Here is a 17048-nt window from a genome sequence, read left to right on the forward strand (position 1 = left end):
AGCTGCTATAAAAAACTGATAACAGGAAAGTGTTTCACGGACAACAATAAATGTAATTAATGTTATATAAACGGTTGATAAATTGCTGTGGTATAATAAATTTTAGAACGTCTTGTTGTGTGAAAAACAGTCAACTATGGGCTCACAGCATGGCCGCTGTGGTTCTAGTGGTAGAGCGGGTTGTCCACTAATCGTAGGGTCGGCGGTTCGATTCCCGGCCCACGTGACTCCACATACCGATGTGTCCTTGGGCGAGACACTGAACCCCCAAGTTGCTCCCGATGGCAAGTTAGCGCCTTGCATGGCAGCTTTGCTACCATTGGTGTGTATGGGTGAATGAGAACCAGCAGAAAGCGCTTTGTAGAACCGTTAAGGTTCAAAACATTCTAACACGCTCCCAAGAATTTTATGCCTTACTTACTTATATATTTACGTACGCATGTAATAATGGAAGAAAGATGGATGTGAAAGATGGAAGAGAGATGGATGTGAACACCAGGTCTGAGTCAGTCCATGAGGAAGTACGACGTGTGTGCATTTCCATGAGGAATCTCACCTGTCTGTTGTGCAGCTGCCGGTCCACATAGACCTGACCCTCCGTGATGTAACCAGTCAGATCAGGGATGGGATGAGTGATATCTAGAAAGCGACAGACCATAATAAAGCTGGGAAGATAAAAAGCAAAGACAATAGCGCTGACTGAAATCGCACGCGAGTTCTGGGACAATTGCGTAGCTTTGCGGCACCTGGTGGCACGCCAAACAACCGTTTTCTCTCCCTATTGATTCAGAGAAGGCGAGGTGTGACGCTTACAAAAGCATAATAACCTTTTTTTTTTTTTTTTTTGCGTCTGGCCATTTATGGAGGCGCCGTCTACGCTAAAAGGCTGTGATATTTTTTTGTGTGGTATGACAAGGGTATATAATAGAGACAGAGAGGTTTTCTAATATGGCTATAATGGGGGACGCCCATTCAGAAACGCATGCTGATCTTTCACAAGGATGTTTCTATAGTAACCGAAGAAATGGAGAACGCTCATCTCTCTCTTGTTGTGAGTGGAGAATCGATAGAGAAGCATCACCTCGCTCACAAACTGCTCTGTTGGGAGCACGTGAGGCTTCAGCAATACCTGTGGTGAAGCTAAAGTTGAAGGACGGGGGTAATTTCGCCTTTATTGCAGCAGGTTTGTTTACTGATTGGCCAGTTGAATGTGCTGTTGAGTGTGTGTGTGGTGCGGTATTTAGGAATGGTGATGATTGCACACTGGGCGATGGCCGTCTGGATGTGTGTGGTTCAGTCATTAGGCCTCTTGAATGTAGGTGTGTGTGTGTGTGTGTGTGTGTGTGTGTGTGTACAATTCATCAATGGGCATGGCGAAATATGGCACACTTTAGGCGTGTTTTGTGTGCACCATCATTACGAATGGTCAGGGTGAGGACAGAGAAAGAAAGGGCATGTGTTTGTGTTGCGGAGTGTGTACCGTCATTAGGCATGGTGAGGATGGGGATTTGTGTGATTGATCCATTTCTGCCTTCCACTCTACCGGCTCGCTCATAGATCGTAGCCAGATCGGTGTACATGTAACCAGGGAAACCACGACGGCCTGGCACCTCCTCACGAGCAGCAGACACCTACACACAATTGTGCATTGTAAGTATTAATTATGCGGACTAATCATGTAGACCAATTGTGTAAAAACAACCCCTTACATTTAACAAACATGTTTGATTTCATGCTCATACACATACACAGGGACTCGTTCAAATTAATGTACATGCTACAGAAAAAAACAAAACAAAAAAAAAACCAGATCATATTTAGGTAGAATATACTAATACATAAACGGTTCTCAGCCAAAAGTTTGGGTGAGAAGGGGTGGCTGTTTACTCTTGAATATTAAACGAATCTGTTTGCATCTCAATGAACGGACAATAATAATAATAATAATAATAATAATAATAAACTTTATTTTATGAAGCGCCTTTAAAAGCAGCTTCTCGAAGCACTGTACACAAAATAAGCAGTACACAGAAAAATAAAAACATAAAAGTTAATAACACCAACAATGTTAATAATAATAATTATAATAAAATAATCATAAAAAAGACATCAGCAGTCAAATTCAAGTTTAAAAAAAGTGTGTCTTGAGTAGAGCTTTAAAAATGCCAAAAGTCTGAGCTTCCCTGAGTTCAGGAGGAAGAGAGTTCCAAAGTGAAGGAGCGTAGACAGAAAAAGCCCAGTCACCCATAGATTTTAGGCAGGTTTGTGGAACAGTTAACAGATTACACTGTGAGGAGAGCAGTCTGTGATTTGGGGTGTAAGGGATTAATAAACCAGATACGTAATGCGGAGCCGAGCCATGTAGTGCCTTGTATGTCAACATCACGATCTTAAAATGGACACGGAACCTGACCGGGAGCCAGTGTAAGGACTCCAAAACAGTAGTAATATGTTCACGGTTCCTGGTTCCTGTCAGGATCCTGGCAGCAGAGTTTTGAACATATTGCAATTTGACTGTGGATTGAGAAACTCAGGCTAAAGCGGCGTTACAGTAATCCAGCCGAGTGACAACAAGCGAGTTAATCAGCTTTTCAGCCACAGAGAAGTTTAGCTAGACTGCGCCCGATGCTAGATTTCTGAGGTGAAAAAAGGATGCCTTCACAGTGGTCTGAACAAAAAAAAAAATCAAATGTGAGGCTGGTAACCAAAATTACTCCAAGGTTCCTCATTTCACTTTGGATCTCTAGAACAGAGCCATCAACAGACAGACAGTGGAGCAGCTTTGCGAATTTGATGATGGGAGCCTATAAGCATAACTTCCCGCTTTTTCCCCCCCGCTATTTTTCCCGGTTTTCCTGCTATTCAGGCACAGAAAGTTATTGTTCATCCATGTTTTTTATCTCGGAAATGCAATCAGAAAGAAAACAAACATCAAGGTTTTCACCAGATTATGAGTGAATACAGATTCGGGTATCGTCAGCATAAAAGTGATAATGGAGGCCGAGCGATCGCAGCAGATGCCCAAGTGGAGGTAGATAAAAATTGAAGAGTAGAGGGCCTAAAACTGAACCCTGAGGAACACCAGTGAGCACAGAGCTAGTGTCAGACATGTAGCCACCCACTGAAATAAACTAGGAACGGTCAGTAAAATAGGATTTAAACCAGTTTAAAACTGTCCCAGACACACCAAAAACACTTTCAAGGCAGGGAAGTAAAAGAGAAAGCAGCTCTAAGATCAAGAAGAATAAGAATGGATGTACTAATAGATGTAATGAATGGACGACTCGATACACATTCCAGATGATTTTCTACACACGTGAAAGCGTGGCCTTCAGCTATTCTGTGACAGTGCGAACGTCTGCGAAGGTCAGCCATCAATAGAGCCTGTACTTCACTTTCTGGAATGTTTTGGTCTATATCCACTCAAATGCCTCCAGTGGCATTAACATTTAACTTATTTCCCTATTCAGTAAACTTAAATAATACACCATGATTAGCCTTTATGAATGGTCTGGCTCCCTTTGAAAAACATGTACTAAATGAACACTTTCTTCTTTAAGACCTTCAAGCTCATTAGATATTACAATATTTATTTTATCTTATTTTTCGAAAAGATGTCTGAGCAGCTCGCAGCACACACCGTGTTCTACAGGGTTCAACCCGTGTGCTGGCCAGCATTTTCTTTTGCTAGGGTATTTTTTGTCTGCGTTTATAAATCAAATATTTCCACAGAAGTCATGACTAGACTCACTTCCTCATTAATACAGATTGTGATCGGAATTTCCGTCTACATATTAACCATGAAGACGAACAATAGTAACTCATTAGCTTAGGTGTAAAATTGTCTCAGATGTTATTACTCGGATATTATTCATGCTAGCATGACTCAGCAGAAGAGGCGAGATATTACGGACATAGTCAAAAAAAAAAAAGTTTCTCTCACTCACTCTAGCCAGAGATTTAAAGCATTTAATCCGTTTACAAGGCAATTTAATGTTTCAGACATGGATTTACTCAAACGAAATCTTACATTTCTTCCCTGTGATCAGAGTCCAATCTGTCACCTTCTATTTGGGGCAAATCCCTATTCCCTTAAGAGGTTAATCTTGGTTCCTGGAACTTTTGAGGCTCGTCTCTGTATTTCTTTGCGAATTCCAATCTGGATTTCTGAATCTGAGTGGTTTGCATCTTGTGGTACGGCCTCTATATTTCTGCTCTTGAGGTCTTCTTCGATCTGTGGATTGTGATACCCTCACCCCTGCCCTGTGGACATTGTTGTTAAGGTCACTGACTGTTGTTTTTGGGCTTTTCGTCACGGCTCTCGCAATGTTTCCGTCATCAGCTTTCCTTGGCCGACCCATCCGGTGGTCTGCTGCTCAGTACGCCAGTGGTTTCTTTCTTTTTCAGGACATTCCAAACTGTTGTAGTGGCTATGCCCATTGTTTGTGCAATGCCTCTGGCTGATGTTCCTTCTTTTCTCAGCTTCAAAATGGCTTGCATGGACAGCTCCCTGATCTTCATGTTGGCTTGTACAGGGCTGTGGCTCGGGTGGTAGAGCCGGTTGTTCACTAATCGTAGGGTTGGCGGTTCGATTCCCGGCCCACGTGACTCCATATGCTGAAGTGTCCTTGGCACTTGAACCCCAAGACACTGAACCCCAAGTTGCCCCCGATGGCAAGTTAGCACCTTACATGGCAGCTCTGCTACCACTGGTGTGTGAGTGTGTGTGTGAAGGGGTGAATGAGACACAGTGTAAAGCGCTTTGGAATCGCTAAGGTTAAAAAAAAAAAAAAAAGCGCTATATAACTGCAGACCATTTACCATTCTCCTTTTTAACAAATGAGGTCTGAAGGCTAAAACCAACAGTAGATTTTCAGAGCTATTTACTGTTTAAACTTTAAACAATCGATCTAACAGGACACACCCGGGTAGCAAGAAACACCCATCAGTCATGTGTTCCAATATTTTTGCTCGCCTACAAATTGGGTGGTCTGACACCAAAATACTATGTTCTATGTCGTTTAAAACATCTACATATAAATACCAGGAAATAAAAGCTGAAACTCTCTTCTCATCTTATTCATCTTTTGAGCTCAAACCCAAATGTCTTCCTTCAGTCTACAGCAAAAACAAAAAGTCATTGGCCTTACCGTTCCAATAGTTTCGGAAGAGACTGTAACAATGAAGCTGAACACCCTATCGAGTGCTCTCAGTAATAGTAGAGAAAGATTCAGGAATGGTGATGAAAAAACTCCTTTGCATTTTCACAATTTAAAAAAAAAAAATATATATATATATATATACACACACACACTTTGCTGTGTTTAGGTGTGTGAGCGGCCGTTAAGTTTTAAGCCATGAAAGTTTACTCTTCATTATTTCCCGCCAATCACTCTCGGCTTAATTGCTGTTAACAAAAGCGCCGTGTCTTAGCGGTGCCACGCACATTTTACCAACCAAACGGGATTCCAAAATTGTTTATTTAAACATGATAAACTCCTCACAAGTAGAAAAGAGAGAGGAGAGGAAAGAGACGTGCGGTCAGCCGGGTGATGGATAATCACTGGGCGTGTGCTTGTTGCTGAACAACATCGTTTCACGCGCCAAGGTCTCGTTTGAAGTTAAAAGGTGATGCCACGTGTGTGGAATGGATCGCCAGTACATGTCGGGTTGTCTTGCGATGTTGCTAGTTTTAAAACCTCACTGAAAACATATCTTTTTTTTCCCTCTGGCATTTAGATCAATGTAATCTTATTGTGTGTGTGTGTGTCTGTTTCTTGTCTGTTTAGGTGTTTTATTGTATTTTATTCTCTTCTCAGCTTAGTGTCTAACTTTGTTAGCTTGTACAGCACTTTGGTCAGCAGTGGCTGTTTTAAATATGCTTTAAAAATAAAAGTGCCTTGCCTTCACACCTTCATTCAATTTAAGGAAAAGTCCTTCACGTCAAAAACAATTTCTTTTCTTTAGAGGGGTCAAAAGACTGAAGTCTCGACCTTCGAGTTAACAAAAGGGTTACGGTGCATTCCGAGCGGTTAGACAAAACCAGGCCAGTGCGCGTTGTACAGTACAGGCTGTATTGATGGGGCTAACATCTTCCAAGGTTACCGTCGTATGCTAGCAGGCAGCTGTGCTTTCACATGCATCTCAACTATTTGGAATGTGTATTGTGAAGTTGGCACAGTGAAATATGAAAACGTGACGGGCTACAAAAAGATTATAACTAGCTTAAAAGAGAAGGCAAGCAAGGCCTGCCATGAAGAAGAAGAAGAAGAAGAAGAAGTAAGAAGAAGAAGAAGAAAATACATCTATTCAAAACACTCTTTCAGCGGACATAAAAAGATAATTGCGTTAAGGTATTTCCATGAGACCGAGGAATTTTTTTTTTAACTGTTATAAGATGGGAGGAATGTTTTATCCGGTGTATTCCTTTTTTCCTCTCTCGTGTGTCTGTGTACTAAATTCTGGTTAACAGCTGTTCGTGCTTTCCACTTCCACTAGGAAATTATTAGCGTCTGTTAATAGGTCACGATTGTTCCTCGTGTACGGTCATTGTCATGGCTCTTAAGCAGACTAAGAGGCATGTGCTTTCGTGGCTAAATGTGATATTGTATGTTTATAGAGCGGCAGATGTTTTCTGGAATCCCTCTATTATAATCCCTCGAGTCAGGCTGTCTCACAAAGGCTTAGAGGAAACCCTACACCAAACTTAATACTACTCACAACATCAAGAGTCGGGCAGGGAGTATTTGTTACGAGGTAGACGTGATCTCTACACTCGGTGTGCAATCCAATATCCACCATCGGCATATGTACGACATGCTAATACGATAATCCTTAATCCGTTCTACTTTTTGGTTACTGTCGTAATACGCTCTGCTAGTTTCTTCGATTTCATTTCGGAGGAAAAGCGAATAAAGTACCAACATATTTCTTAGAGGTCAGCCTTGACACCTTTATTATATCGGTAAAGAGAATTAAAGACTTCACAGGAAATAACATATGAGTGGCGTCTTCAAATCTGTTCAAAATACGACGAACGCTAGCCCTTCGATCGAATTCTAAAGAAACCAGCGAGGCTGGTTAAAGTACTACTCTTTATACCCGTTTTAACAGAAGCGATAACTTCTTTCAAGGATGTTCCACAGCATTAAAAGGTATATAAATGAATAAAATGAATGAAACGAATGAAAATAAATGAATAAAAAGCACGACGTGTTCTTTAATTAATAAAATTTGCAACGGCTCGCGAATTTTTAAGACGACTTGCTAAGTTGCTAAGCTAACTGCTAAACTTTTTAAGTTTTAAGAAGAGTAAAACACTTCAGGGTGTGCGATTATTGAAAAAGAAATCAACTTTTGGGGTGGCAGCAGCTTTGGGTCAGGTTGTATCACACCATTTCATACGTCAATCAACTAGCAATTAAAGTAAATATTTGGGACTAATTTCTTTTCTTCTCTTTTTTCGTTTTTATTTTCAAGCTTTTTGTTTGTCTGTGTGTTTAATTGATTATTTTGCTATTACACATCCCAAGTGTGCTACTAAGCCTAATGATGTTCGTTTACAGCCTGTAACTTGAATAAACGGTTTCTGATTCGGACCGGATACGATCCCGGACAGTGTGGTGAAACTTTAAAGGGAACTGCTGGACTGTATCTCGAGAACCCGTGTTCAGTTTTGAGCTCGAGTTCTGAAAGGTGTTTCTCCGGATCATGATGAGCTTAGGAGGACCTTTCTAAGGCATTAAAGGGGGAGAGCTCATTCACACATGAAGGTTCATTACATTATATGCAAGTAGTTCTGACATTTTAAGGTGCAAGATCCTTGAGCATTAACATTAGTCAAAAGTGCATGTTTATTCGTGGTGTCATTTATGTGGACCTGTTATGGAGATGCAAGCAGTGATGGTACGTTTCATTCGTCTCTGGTTAGTAGCAAGTGTCATCAACTAATTCCTTCATACAATCTCCATATGTTACCTTTTCCACCTCAGAGTTTTTTTAATGTGATAATGAAAGGTTTGTAGAGAATTCTGGCTATTAGGTGAGGTCAGTGGTGGTGTCTTGTCGCTCACCTCTCTCAGAGCCTCGGCGTAGGAGCTCATGTCCGTCAGGATGACCAGCACGTGCTTCTCACACTGATACGCCAGATATTCGGCTGAGGTCAGAGCCAGTCGCGGGGTGATGATGCGCTCAATCCTGGAAGGAGAATGCAGGCGTGTATGACATTATAATAAGTAACAGATTTCTACGCAGTATTCGTTTTTGGAACTTTTTTTTTTTCCCAGGGAAGCCTTTAGTACAGTTCACTTTAGTACGCTGCCACTTGAATGAGACGTGCAGATGATGCAGGTACGCTTTTTCCGTTCTTATTATTTAACTAATCAACAAATCAAGCTCTGTGTTACTGATCGGTGGCTAAAATGAAAATCTGAACCGGCTCACGTAGGGTCGTTGGCCAGATTCAGGAACAAGCAGACGTTGTCCATGGATCCGTTCTCCTCGAAGTCCGACTTGAAGAAACGGGCAGTCTCCATGTTGACCTGAAAGAGATTTCCATTCAATTACGCAACTTAGAAACAACAGCAGGATAAGATTGAACACATTTCTAATATCCTGCGCATTGAGAATGCTGGGATTTCCACCCTATTTTCTGCACAGCAATACCCTAAACCCCTCACACTACTCAAATAAGCCCCTACACAAGGTAATTTCCTGCTGGAGGAAGACACGCACCTTTCTGAAACAGGTTTAACACTTCAGCCGGCCTGAGCATGAAATCAGGGTATAGTGTTACACGTGCTGAATGCAGAACACATTAAGCACAAACACCCAAACCAAGAGCAGAAGCCCAGGTCAGTGACATTACTCGCTCAGGTTAATGGAAGCCCTTCACACCTCAATGTGCAGGTGAACGGGACACCTGACCCGTCTAATGCCTCTCTGAGAGGACAGACTGTGCCCAATGAGGCGACAGTAACACATGCTTAGAGATGGGGGTGTGGGAGGTTAAGGGAGGGTTAATGGGAGGATTAAAGTCACAAGGCTAGTTTTTCACCCCCCTCTGTGTCTAGACACGAGTAACGCCTTTCGACCACACTAACGTACGCCCAACTAAACAACAGCTTTCTTTATACACTTAAACTTACTTAGCGTTGTGATATTTTCTTAAATGAGAACGTAAAATACTTTAAGGAGAAGATTTGTCGAAATAAATAATAAGTTTGTGGACTTTTACAGTATTAATTAGTTACATGGAGACAGAGCAGGGGTAAATGTGAAATAAAACAAGGCACGTTTTCTTTCGGTGGCAAGATATGGCTGAAATCCGATCTTGTAGTAAGACTGGACGTGAATCAGAAAATCGCTGCCAAAGAAAATACAAGAAAAAAAAAAAAAAAAGACGAGTTTTGGGGAAAAAAGGTTTGGAGGTAAATAAAATTATAATGTGTGGAAAATGCTTACGGTAAGTTTGACAAATACTATAACTAGTGGAAAGAAAGAAAAAGAAAAAAAAACATAAATGGGGACATAAAGAAATGTGAAATAAGAAGAAACACCATACAGATTTTTCACTTGTAGACAAGGCTAAACCTCAGATTTGTGCTAAAACAAGTAGAGAAGCAGTCAGGGTTGAAATTATATCTGCATGCGTGTGTATAAAATAAATTAAGTTGTCAGACAGAGTGAAACATTAGAGTACATCAGGAAGCAATACATTTACTGCATACCTTATAATTTGCACACAAACCATCGCTAGAGGAAAATGATCTCATCTTAATTAGTGTGTAGGCAAACCAGAATTCCCTTCAGGATCGACAAACAAACCACGGGGAAATACAGACGTACCCCCATAGCGGCGAACACGATGGCGAAGTTCTCGCCGCTGTAATCCATGACGTCCTTCGACTTCTGCACCAAACCGGCCTGGCGACAGATCTGAGCGGCGATCTGAATGCAAACGGAACAAAATGACACACGTTATTTCCTTTTCGCCGAGAAGTCTGTGAAAAAAAACAAACCCACAGCACTAATAAGATCATGGGAAAGTAAGAAAATAACATGTAATATGTATTATGGAGGCTGCATCAGGGAAGAAAATGAGGAAAAGTGGGTCTTCCTTTGACAAACAGAATATCTACACTTCTAAAATGTTCCCTGAAAATGACTGCCTTTAAATTCCACACATTTCCAGACCTATGAGCTTACACATGATTTCACTCTGAGCCCCAAACACCAGTTTCATTTTGAGGTGTTTATTAAACATGTAAAGGACTAGCCTGACCCTCACATGGTCAAATTTGGATATTTTCTACTTTATATAGTTCTGAAAAATTCAGGTTACACTGATATTAATGTCTTTTTATTATATGGAACATAAAAAATAAAATAAAAGTATGTTGGGCAACTGACCCACATAATACTCAAAATACGCAGCCTATTCATCATGGCCTCCAGCATCTCAAACCTCTTTTCAAGTGTCTTCTGTTTTCAAAACCGATGATGCAGCTAGGTAAATCTTACGTTAGTGCAAAAGCACACACAAACAACAAGATCGATTCATAAACTTAAGTAGAAGCAATATGATCTTAGTGTGCCTACCAGTCAGTGTGTGTGGCTTCTTTAGATGACAAGAACGAATAAAATGTCACGCTAAATAATTCATACAAAAGTATAAAATGGTCCATCGGGACCAATACTAGCAATCAAAGCCAATTCCCGGATAATTAACATCCAGCCCACAACGCTTGCTTTGAAATACGTATAATAATAAAAGGTTGTTCCGTTTATTAGCCTTGTACATCTGCATTTTCTTTTACGTTTTCTTTGTGTGTTCTAAAGCGCCGCGGCTCCCGCTGACACGCCGCAAAAATGTCATGGTGTGTTTGGGAAATTGTCCTCCTGACCCAGTTCTGAAGAGCAGCGGCACCACGGGGAGAAAACAATTAAAGCTCCTCTGCTTAATAACAGCAATCATGGGGATGCTGTCTTACAAACACACACACACACACACACACACACACACACACACACACACACACACACACACACACACACACACACACACACACACACACACACACACACACACACACACACACACACACACACACACACACGTACATATGACAGTACCTTCTTTCCAGCAATGGGATGAAATAAAGAGCAGCAGGTTAGAGATGGGCACATGTAGACGCATTTCCTGCAGCCGAATAGCTGCATCATTATTATCCATGTGATAAGCAGCACAGCCTGCAACTAGAAGCCCATTTCCTTGCGGAGCTCGGCAATTTCACTCCAAGATACAGGAATAAAATCATTTTATCGTCTGGATGAGATAATCCGCAAACAACCTAAATCTCACCAAATTGCACCTTCCGTTCAATGGAAGTCGGGTTGTTAGACTTGAGACCCGAGGCACAGCTAGAAGAATTTAGACTAAGCTAACGTTATGGTTTATTAAAAGGAACATTGTTGGTTTTAGAAGTCACGGTTCTTCATATGGCTCCTCACACACTGCGTAACAGAGGTTGAGTTACAGAAAAAAAGAAAGTTAAAAATCGTAAATTTACTCAACCTCGAATCCTGAACTGAATCAAAGCCAGGTTTACGCTGGATTCGGTTGCGATTTGATACCTGTGGAACACATGACGTAACACGGGCTCGCTGGCAGCTGACTGAGTGTCAAGACAGCGGACGGGGAGTGTTTTCTCGGAGAATGCACTTCACGGACAAAATGCATGTTGACACCTGACCGATATGTGGTTCTTCCCCAAAACTGTTGCTACAAAGTCTGAAGCACACAATTGTATATAATGTCTCAGTTTCCCTTCATGGGAACTAAGAGACTCGAACCTCTTCCAGGGTGCACGAGGCGAGCTCCATGAAGACATGGTTTGTCAAAGTTGGAGTCGAAGAACTCGAGTGTCCTGCACAGAGCCGTGACCTCTCAACCCCACTGAACACGTTTGTGATGAACTGGAACTGGAGCCTCCTCAGCCAACACCAGTACCTGTTCTCATTAATACTCATGTATATATATATATATATATATCATCTCGTACAGTGTGACAAGTAATAATCTTAGAGAGGATTGCTGTAATGGCGTGGTGGTGTAAAACTAAATTTAGCCAAACACTTCCGCAGTCTTCTTTCCTCCTGCTACCGTTCTTGTGTTTCTGGTTCATTGACTACAGTCACAGTGTCGGGGTTTTACCAAGCAGTGTTTGAAAGAGCACCTGAAAATGAATGTCAATGATGTTCATCTTAACATGTAGGATTATTCGCAAAAAAGCCAATGCTAACAAGGTGCAGCATGGCATCCACTAGCAAGTGTGATATAATAATAAAACATCGGCACTTAATCGACACTTAACAGTTAATCACAGACGCACACACACACCTCGTTGTGTGGAAGACCAGCAGCAGAAAAGATGGGGATCTTCTGTCCTCTGGCGATGCTGTTCATACCATCGATGGCAGAAATGCCCGTCTGGATCATCTCTTCTGGATAGATACGGCACTGAGGGTTGATGGGTTGGCCTTGGAAAGGTCAGAGGTTATGGGAGGGTCAGATAGAACATAACTACGAGCTTCCTCAATAGCCTCACCTTCACAAATATCAAAAACTTCTACATGAGGTTACATTTTACTTTGAATGGCACACATGGTAGAAAATCAGGCAAGATTGTTTTCATATACGATCAGTTATTCGGACAGACCCACAGATTCATGCGTCTCCTTCACCCTATTCCGATTCAGCTGAGACATTATGCATATGATTTACATCATTTTCATCCTCATCAAACCGTTCAGTGAGCCCTTGTGTCCTGTAGATGGGGCGGAGTCATCCTGGAAGAGACCCCGCCCACCAGGATAGAAAGGTTTCGTCATAGGATAAAGGAGATCAGTCAGAAGAACTTTGTATTGGTTTGCAGTGATGCACTACACTACACTACCCCCCCTCCCCCCATGCCCCCATCCCCAAAGTGTACAATGCTCATCATCCTGCACACAAATACAAATTACCCTCATGTAATGAATTTTACTCTTTCTTGTGTGAGAGATGGATAAAGCTCGGGAGCTTTAAAATTGGTCATACCCATGATGTCCAAGTACTCCTCGGCCAGAACGCTTGGGCCGCGGTCGATGGGCTTCCCTGAGCCGTTGAAAATACGCCCTGAAAAATCGAAAAATACCCAAACACAATAAACACCATTAGAAATAAACATCATTTTTGTTCATTTTGAACCATTAAAGTAATCTATGAAGCTTGATAAACTATTTGATATATCGTTGATGCTGCAGTATATGAACATGTCTGAGCATGCAATTAGGAACCCCCCCCCCCCCCCCCCCCCCATGTCCTCCTGTGGTCTTTAAAAGCTGAACTAGCTGTAGTATCTGCATCTTGATTTGCACGGTCATATTAAACAATTTACTCGACAGCAGCCAAACCGCTCAAAAGGATTTTTACCTTTCATAACTACAATTTTATCCATTACTAAACATTAGATAAGTGTACATAATAATTTGCGAGTAATTAATTTGCTAGGTTGCTAGAATTAATGCTGCATTGCGTTGGACTAACGGTCGTATCGTGTCATCTCCAACCTCAGGCTAAGAAAAAACTAAACAAAAAGAAAACACCATGTCAACTCGGAATTCCTACTGGGGAATTCGGGATGGCCTCCTCAACTCCGAGTTCAGCGAGTGACGTCACACCAACATGGCTGCTCACAGCATCAAAAGTAAACAAAGTAGCACTTTATAACTTTAAATAAGTTACACTGCATGTATCCAAGTATTTGCTTTAGACTAACAAATAGGCGGTTGTGGCCTGACTCAGGTGGTAGAGCGGATCGTCCACTAATCGTAGGGTTGGCGGTTCGAGTCCCGGCCCACGTGACTCCACGTACCGAAGTGTCCTTGGGCGAGACACTGAACCCCAAGTTGCTCCCGATGGCATGTTAGCGCCTTGCATGGCAGCTGTGCTACTATTGGTGTGTGAGTGTGTGTGAATGGGTGAATGAGACACAATGTAACGTGCTTTGTAGAACCGCTAAGGTTAAAGAAGACCATCTGGGTACCTTTGGGATACTCGTTTCAACCACAACTTGGGACGCACTAGTTCTAATCTCGAATACTATTTAGGGCGGATAGTAGGCGAATTGGGACGCGGCCTTTGCGTGTATTGAAAAAACATGAATGCAGCTTTGCGTAACCAAACCTGACTCGATATAAAACAGAATCAGCCGGTCAGGGAGAGTGGAAGAGCATTTAAAAATTAAAAAAAGTTTGGGGCATCTTTTTTAAATAAAGTTGATGGAATCTACTGAATGGGAATGATTTTCAAGCCAAGAAAGGTTAAAGAAATTTTTTTTAAAAAAGGAATAAACTATGGTTTTAAGAAGAATTGGGCTGTACAGTGTGTGTGTGTGCGTGTTTACCCAGCATGTCCTCAGACACAGGCGTGCGTAGGATGTCACCCGTGAACTCGCATGCGGTCTTCTTTGCATCGATCCCTGAGGTCCCTTCGAACACCTGCCGATCGCAAACCAAACCTCAGAGTCCAGCCATCGAAAAAAATCTTCCCTTAAACTTCTGACTAAAAATTCAGCTTATGAAACGCCACCGCTGTTCTGAATAAAAAGATCAGGAGGTAGGAACACAACCCACACAGCAACTTCTCACACCACACAGTAGCGTTTCTTAAGGGTGACCTCAGGAGGAATGTTTCTCGTCCAAGTTGAGACCTACTCAAGAATATTCTCTATTCAATCTACCACACACACACACACACACACACACACACACAGACACACACACAAACCCTGAGCAGGGTCTGAACCCACAAACCCAACATTATCTGAACAAAAAGCATAAAAAAAAAAAAGATGTCTGGAAGCCAATACCACCTTCTCTGGCTTACACAAGGACTAAAACACAATCGATCCTTTTTTTTGTTTGTTTTTTTTTTTGTTTATGTGTTTCAATGAAACTGTGTAAATGTTTGTTCCCAAGGCTTTCAAATTTGTGTACCCCCGCCCCCAACCAAACAATAATTTAAAACTCTTTTGTCAAACTGTTTCACAAGATGCTGTGTAACCAATTTAAAGCTCTATCTGGGGGAAATGATTCAGCCTCTACACACTTCCCCTCGCCACTTCCACATGGGAAAATCCACACAGGCAGGAATGAGCAACAGTCACTTGAAAAGCTGTTCATCATGGTGTGCTCTGGATAAACCCTTATTACAAAAGATCACAATGGCTGAAGAAGTACACGTTACATGGTTTGAAAATCAATGTCGGTAAATGTGTAAAGCTTCTGGGAATCCTTTCATACTGTGAGAAATGGTCATGGTATGCTTTCTGAAATATCATGGATATTTTGTAGATGTTAAATAAACGAAAAAACAAACAAACAAAAAACAACACTACTGTATTGCATCATGTATCGTAGAAATGTCTAAGAATTGTGATTATACACATATATATACACACACATATATATACACATATACATATATACACACACACGGATAAATCTTAAGCAGGATGTACAACAGCGAATCAACCACACCCCATTTCCGCAGTCTCACCTGAACAACAGCCTTGTTGCCGCTCACCTCCAGCACCTGTCCGCTCCGCTTAGTGCCATCGGGCAGGGTGAGGTGGACGATCTCGGCGTAACGAGGAAACTAGAGAGCAAATAAGAATCTCACTTATGGCGCACAAGGAACAGGCTAGTTACTGATATCAGATGGTTTTAAAGCAGCAGTTCATAACTCTCCAATTTGCATCTTCCATCTTATCCATCACACAGTGCATTTATCCTCCAATGCATCTGACTGGCGGCCAAAAACAAAAACAAACCAAAGAATTACATTTATGAAACGACAGCAAAACGTGAAGGAAGCCGGAGTTAAAATGCAGTTTAAATAAATCCTGACTCAATTTGGTCACAAGATCCAGTATTTAGAGATAAGAGAATGATGCGTGCTGTTAGATTTTTCTTGCTGAACATGCCAGATAACGAACTTGTTTGCTAGTGAGCCAACATCTGAAAAGGACTATTGTAGCTATCTATCTAGCTGTGAGCTTGTTCTAGTGGGCCATCTAACACTAAGCTAGCCAGTATGCAGAAATAGCTAGCGACTATTCTCAGACACTTTCTGATTTAAACCCCCCCCCACCACCCACACACCCCTTTTCATCCCAACTACCAGTCATAGTCACTCCCTATCACCCGTATGACATGCCAGCTACCAACCAGGGAGAGTGAGGGCAAACACATGCTTCCTCCGAGACACATGAAGCCAGCCTCCGCACCCTTTCGAACTGCTGCTCATGCTGCGTGACAGAAGGAAAGTGCTGTCTGCCCTCTTCCACATGCGATTGGCTAGCGTCACTCTGACTGACAGGGGAGAGAGAGCAAGCCTATTCCTCACAACCAGAGAGCACACAAGTTTGCTTTCTTGGAATTCCGGGCCATGGATGCTTACTGCAGCTAAAAATGCTCGATTTTGCTGCGGGTTTTTGTGGCTTTTTTTTTTTTGCGGAAATCTACTTGAAATGGCGAAACTGCAATTGGGCAAAATTGTTTTGCGCGCGGTGATGTCTGTTGGTAAATGAGACCTTTTAGGTGTCTGGTCTGCATCTATATAGCGCTTTTATTTATTTTTTACCCTTAACGGTTCCAAAGCGCTTTACACTGGTTCTCATTCACTCACACACCAGTGGTAGCAGAGCTGCCATGCAAGGCGCTAACTTCCCATCGGGAGCAACTCGGGGTTCAGTGTCTCGCCCAAGGACACTTCGGTACGTGGAGTCACGTGGGCTGGGAATCGAACCGCCGACCCTACGATTTGAGACCTCATTTAGGTGTACTCATGTTCGACTCGCGCGAATCGAAGAGGGCTTTGACCGAATGTGCATGCGATGACGTCACGTGGCACGTCTTGTCCAAATATTGTGGAGTTTGCTGGATTTTGGATTCATTTCTGCGGTCCTGGAGGGACTGGCTGTGGCATCGTCGAGGTTTAAACT

General features: G+C 42.1%; 1 protein-coding gene across 1 annotated transcript in view; it reads right to left on the bottom strand.

Annotated features, from left to right (window-relative positions):
* The window catches only part of atp6v1ba (ATPase, H+ transporting, lysosomal, V1 subunit B, member a), a 40615-nt gene that overhangs the window by 3805 nt on the left and 19762 nt on the right, over window positions 1–17048 (bottom strand). Inside the window, exons 3-11 of the mRNA XM_017476697.2 lie at window positions 15602–15700; window positions 14448–14541; window positions 13100–13177; window positions 12401–12540; window positions 9847–9948; window positions 8443–8540; window positions 8073–8196; window positions 1481–1631; window positions 557–639 (exon numbers count right to left, since the gene is read on the bottom strand). Of these exons, the coding sequence (XP_017332186.1) occupies window positions 557–639; window positions 1481–1631; window positions 8073–8196; window positions 8443–8540; window positions 9847–9948; window positions 12401–12540; window positions 13100–13177; window positions 14448–14541; window positions 15602–15700 (969 nt within the window). The remainder of the gene's footprint in view (window positions 1–556; window positions 640–1480; window positions 1632–8072; window positions 8197–8442; window positions 8541–9846; window positions 9949–12400; window positions 12541–13099; window positions 13178–14447; window positions 14542–15601; window positions 15701–17048) is intronic.

The sequence above is a fragment of the Ictalurus punctatus genome, chromosome 9, assembly GCF_001660625.3.
Source record: "Ictalurus punctatus breed USDA103 chromosome 9, Coco_2.0, whole genome shotgun sequence".
Classification (NCBI taxonomy): Eukaryota; Metazoa; Chordata; class Actinopteri; order Siluriformes; family Ictaluridae; genus Ictalurus; species Ictalurus punctatus.